Here is a 5,270-nt window from a genome sequence, read left to right as displayed (position 1 = left end):
CCACCTACAGGTGAGGAAACTGCAGGCTTTAGTATTGTTTTATTAGGGCACAAGTACAGAGAAACTCAGAGCTAAATGTCTTGCTCCATCATATAACCACCCTTCGCCTAGGATTTCTGGGGTATCTCCTCCTCAACTCCTGTCCTCCTGTTTAGTGCCTCAGTTTTCCAGGTGTTGTGATTTTGAAAGTAGAGTGTAAATGAAAAGATTGACAGGATTCAAGAGGTGCTATTTGCACACAATGAGTCGGGGAGGGGGTATTTTGTTTTTTATTTTTTGTATTTAGAGAGGGAGGAAGAGAGAGAGAAACATCAAGCAAGAGAGACACATTGTTCAGCTGCCCCCACCCATGCACCTGACTAGGGATCGAACCCATGACCTTCCAGTGCACAGGACGACACGCCAACCAACTGAGCCACACTGGCCAGGGCCTCATAGTGAAGAAAGTGATGCCTTGAACTTTGGTCTTTACTCAGGCAACCTCGCTCTTGGTGGTGGTAGGAGGACAAGATGAAGAAAGGTCAGCTAATTCTCAGCACCTGTGCTCCACTCCTTCCTCTTGCACCCGAGGTCGGCATCTCTAACTGACCTTCACCTGCCCTCCTTCTTCATGAAGCCTTGACAGGGCCTCAGACCCTGTCTCTAGGCTGCCACTGAATCAGAGCTGGCAAGCCTTCTGGAATAGCGTGGCCAACCCTGGAGTGAGCCACCGCCCCACAAACCACCAGAAGGTCTCTTTATTATGATGAACCTTTTATTATAGAGAGAGACTGAACTCTTTTGCATAAAGAATCTCTGGATTGGGTCAGGGAAATCCACCTGCTAAAAGGGCACCAACCAGCTCTCCCTGCCTCTGCCTCCGCTAAGCCCCACTTGCTATGTTCATCTCAAGGTCACTGGAAACAGCAGAGGCTGCTGTCCCCTGGTGGGTGGGGCCACGCTAACCAGAGGGTCAGGGCTCCTGGCTGTCCACCAGGTCAGAGTCGCCCCGTCTCCCGCCCCAGTTGGTTGTCCAGAACCTGGAGCTGCCGGAGGAAGCCCGAGTTGGGGCAGATATCACGGTGGGTCTGCACCGTCTGGATGGCCTGCACCAGTGTCATGTTCTCGTAGATCATGAGGAAGGCCAGGACGACAGTGGCGGAGCGGCTCACCCCCATGGCGCAGTGTACCAGCACGCGGCCTGCAGGGAGACCCAACCCAGTGTCAGTTACCTGCCCTCGTACTACCCACCCATTTGGGATTCTGAAGTCCTTCTGGCCCTCCTTCAGCCCACCTGTCACAGTATCCTAGCATACTGACACTGTGTCCGGTGTCAGGTGGGGCAAATGAGGCCCAGAGAGGGAAAGGAACCCGCTCAAGGTCACACAGTAAGTTAGCGGAGGAGCTAAGGTTAGCAGCTGGGATTCCCTTCTCCTGGTTCAAGGTGCTTCCTCTGGCCTCCTGGAAACCCTGGGGAGTTGGTGGGGAGTGCGAGAGGAGGGTACTGTGGGAGTCCCCTGGGTTTGTGTCTCTTTCTGCCCAGTTCTGCCCTCTCCCCGTCCCTGCAGCCCTATGCCAAGGCTTCACTTTAGAAGCGTCTGCTCAAGAGCCTTTGCTAGATCCCATGCCTGCTACCCCCACCTGCTCTCTCACGGAGGGATATGGTTATACTGATGACCACACCGACCTTAGTTCTGTCTGTGATTGTTGGTGGCCAGGGAGTCTCTGAGGGCACGCTCACTAAATGGTAGTAGCTATTTGCACCATGGGTGGGAGGGTGCTGGAGAGGTTTGGGGCTCAGGACACACTCCCTATCGGTGCCGCTGGAAAATGGACAGCCCCGGCTCTCACCCACCCCACCTGCCCCCCACCTCCTCCTTCCCCGGAGCCCACCTTGGGGAACACTGAGGGCGGTTCGGATGTATCGGGCAACAGGCATGAAGTGGACACTGAGGTCAAAGAAGGGGTTGTCATCAGCCTCGATGCCATAGTACTCCAAGGGCATTCCATGATAGAACTTGGCACCTGTGTCCACTTGAAACTTGCCCGCGGCAACATTCACAATATGGGTGATGCCCAGCTGGGCCAGCTTGCTCTTGTCCCGGGCTGCGTACCTGGAGGGAGGGCACAGGGGAGGCTGGGAATTGGGAGGTGGGGGCAGGTCTGGCTGGACTGGAACTGTCCCCTTCCCTCCTCTGCCACTGCCATCAAGGGCAGAGGCGGGAACAGCGAACTGGTCCCGGGTGAAGGGTCTCCTCTAGTTAGAGTTCAAGACTCCCTTCACTCGGACCAACTTTTCTGGAGAGCATTTTGGCCACAGGCATCAAAAGCCTTTGCCCAGCCGATGTGGCTCAGTGGTTGGGCATTGACCTATGAACCAGGAAGTCACGGTTCGATTCCTGGTCAGGACACATGTCTGGGTTGTAGGCTCGATCCCCAGTGTGGGGTGGCAGGAGGCAGCCAGTCAATAATTCCCTCTTATCGTTGATATTTCTATCTCTCCCTCTCCCTTCTCTGAAATCAATAAAAAATATTTTTTAAAAAAAATGTTCACATACTTTGTCCAGCAAGTCTCCTTCTAGGGACTTAAAGAAAGAAACTGGGGGGGGGGGGGGGAATCACTAAATATCCTTTAATAGGTGGCTGAGTGTGTAAGGTAAATGACATACTATGCAACCACTGAAATACAGTAGATACAGGTGAACAAGGAAGGGTGTTCATTCACCAATGCCACCCCAATAAATGTAATTAAAAAAAGAAAAGTGCTCATGCTATATTGAGAACCTATGGAAAATGCACAATACAAAACAGAACGTTGTTTAACAAGGTTTTAAAAATATGTAGTATGATTCCATTAAAAAAAAGCTTTCGATATAAAGCAGATTACAAAACAGGATTATAAAGTGATACCATTTGCTGTAAAAATAAAAAAGAAATGTGGAAAAGCAGTGTGTGTGTGTGTGTATGCACTTTTTAAAAGTCAACAAGGATTTTATTACTCTTTATCTGTAGGGAGGATAGCATATTTGCCATATTGTTAACAAGAACCCTATTCTCTAAATATTAAGGAAATTTTCTAAAATCCACATATATTGGTCCATATGTTTAAATTTTAAGGAAAAAAAAAAGAGAAACAATGACTGAGTTCTACTCTCTCTATGTACCCTATGTAACTCGTGTGTGTTACCAGGACACATGTACCAGAATGTTTCTAGGATCACTGTTCATAGTAGCCAACAAGTGGGAACAACTCAAGTGTTTGTATACAATAAAATGGATAAACTATGTGGTATTTGTACAATCAAATATTTTTACAGCAATAAAATAATGAACTGTAACTACACAGAATAACATGAGTGAATCTTACAATTTTGCACAAATTGTGTCATGCACAAAACACACACAATATTATTCCATTCATCTAACTTTAAAAGATAGGCTAAACTAATTATATAGTTAGGTATATGAATGGTAAAAGTATAAATAAAAGCAAGGAAATAATTATTTCAACACTTAGTGATTGTCCACAGAGAAACAGTTATAGCAAGAAGGGTTCAGAAGGTATTTCTGAGGCACAACTAATGTCCTATTTCTTGACCTGGCTGGTGAAACTGTTCATATGCACTCTATGCACTTTTCTTTTGAGCGTTCTACTTCCACAAGTAAAAAAGTAATTTCTATAAAAGGGAAGAAACATGTGGGAAGAGATGATGGGAGGCCCCTGGAGGGCTCTGGGAGAGGCTCCCCTTCTGCTCCCCGCTCTCCCACGTGGGTCGGACTTACGCATCTCCCAGGAAGAGGTTGGGCCAGACCTCGTCGATGTGGCTCAGCATGGTGGCCCGACGGACCCACAGCAAGCGCTGCAGTGAGGACAGCGTGGGCGGCTGGTAGGGCGACACAGAGACTGTCCCGTGGATCTTGGGTCTCCGGAGGTCCTGCTTCTGCAGGGAATCCATCCTGGAACAGGGTGGACACCGCGGTGGCTAGAGGCAAGCTCCCAGAAGGTGGGTCCGGCTGGCCCGGAGGCCCAGGTGGTACTGGGATAGTGCGGGAAGGGCTTCAGCTAGTTCACGTGAGGTTACTAACCAACTCAGCTGGGCTGAGGCCGAGACCATTTCCCCAGGAACGAGGGAAGCAACCTCTTGCTACCCTCTCTCCCACCCTCTCCAGAGGCCCTTGAGGCCAGAAACTTTGGCGAAGGGGTCTTTGGGGCTCCCTGTTTGTGGTGATGAGCCAGTGCAGATCCGACCCCTTAAGTCGCTGGTCACTTGGGACTTTGTAGGGATGGAGGCCTCGGATGGCTGTGGCCCCCTCCGCCTGGGCAGCTCATCTCAGCCCCCTCCTCTGCTACCTCCAGGGCTGATCTCCATGTTCAGGTGCTTGGAGAGCAGAGTCAGTCTCTGGAGTGAGGGGCCTGGGCTATGAAGGACATCTGTTGCATTTCCACACGGAATGAGCTAATGCCTCTCAGGGGCCTGGGACCTCACTGTGGTAGGTCCCTATTTTACTTGGGAGAAAGCTGAAGGTCAGAGAGAAAAATTGTAAGTGCCACCCACAGCCATAGGGCTGATGTGTAGCGAGGCTGTGGTTTCAATCCAGTTCTCTGACCCCGCAGTTCAGTCCCCAAGTCTTCCAGTTACTACCTTTGGGGACTCCAGAGAGTGGTCAACAGCCCATTCAACTCTACAGGGAGCCCGGCGCTGCGGGTACGCCTCTGCCTGTAAGTCCTGGGACTTGCCTCCTTACCCCGATGACTCGGGCCAACGCTGCGGGTCAGGCCTCACCCAGTTGGGGTGAGTTGTCTCAGGAATCAGCTGGCTGGGGGGGTCCGGGCCCCTGCTGAGCTGAGTGGTCAGTGGCACCAGAACATGGGTCTGGTGTCGTCCTGGGAAGGAGTGCCTCTCTTGGCTAACTGCCCCTGGCCCTCTCAACCAGTAACTAGGGAAGGTACAAACTGGAAAAAACATCTTTTCTCTTTGGCAGGCGGTGCTAGGACCAGAGAGAGAAATAGGCACCCAGGAGGCCACTGGCTTGGCCAAGCTCACCCAGCGGGCAGCTGGTGGGCAGGGCGGAAGGGAAGACCCGGCTTTCCCCTTCATCCCCCACGTGACTTCTCAGGGCAGGCTGAGTGGCCTGCCACCTACCTAGGGCATGGTCTAGGGCCAGGAGTGGGGGAGTGAGGGCAAGGACAGAGCTAAGCACATGAGCGGAATGGGGCTGGGGCAGGTTCCGCCCAGAACACAAATGCTGTGAAGCGGCTAGAATTCCAGGCCCTCCTCTTGGAGCCCACG

The 5,270-nt window shown here is 51.5% G+C and overlaps 1 protein-coding gene across 3 annotated transcripts in view; it reads right to left on the bottom strand.

Annotated features, from left to right (window-relative positions):
- Positions 1–734: 734 nt before the first annotated feature.
- The window catches only part of DUSP13 (dual specificity phosphatase 13), a 10,697-nt gene continuing 6,161 nt past the window's right edge, over positions 735–5,270 (bottom strand). For all 3 annotated transcript variants that reach the window (XM_005864650.2, XM_014538354.1, XM_014538355.1), the window contains 3 exons: positions 3,763–3,936; positions 1,873–2,093; positions 735–1,180 (listed from right to left, as the gene is read on the bottom strand). In XM_005864650.2, the coding sequence (XP_005864712.2) occupies positions 978–1,180; positions 1,873–2,093; positions 3,763–3,936 (598 nt within the window). In that variant the 3' untranslated portion in view covers positions 735–977. The remainder of the gene's footprint in view (positions 1,181–1,872; positions 2,094–3,762; positions 3,937–5,270) is intronic.

This window comes from Myotis brandtii, unplaced genomic scaffold (assembly GCF_000412655.1).
Source record: "Myotis brandtii unplaced genomic scaffold, ASM41265v1 scaffold190, whole genome shotgun sequence".
NCBI lineage: Eukaryota > Metazoa > Chordata > Mammalia > Chiroptera > Vespertilionidae > Myotis > Myotis brandtii.
The sequence above is the reverse complement of the archived record's forward strand: the minus strand, read 5'-3'. Positions and strand labels throughout refer to the sequence as shown.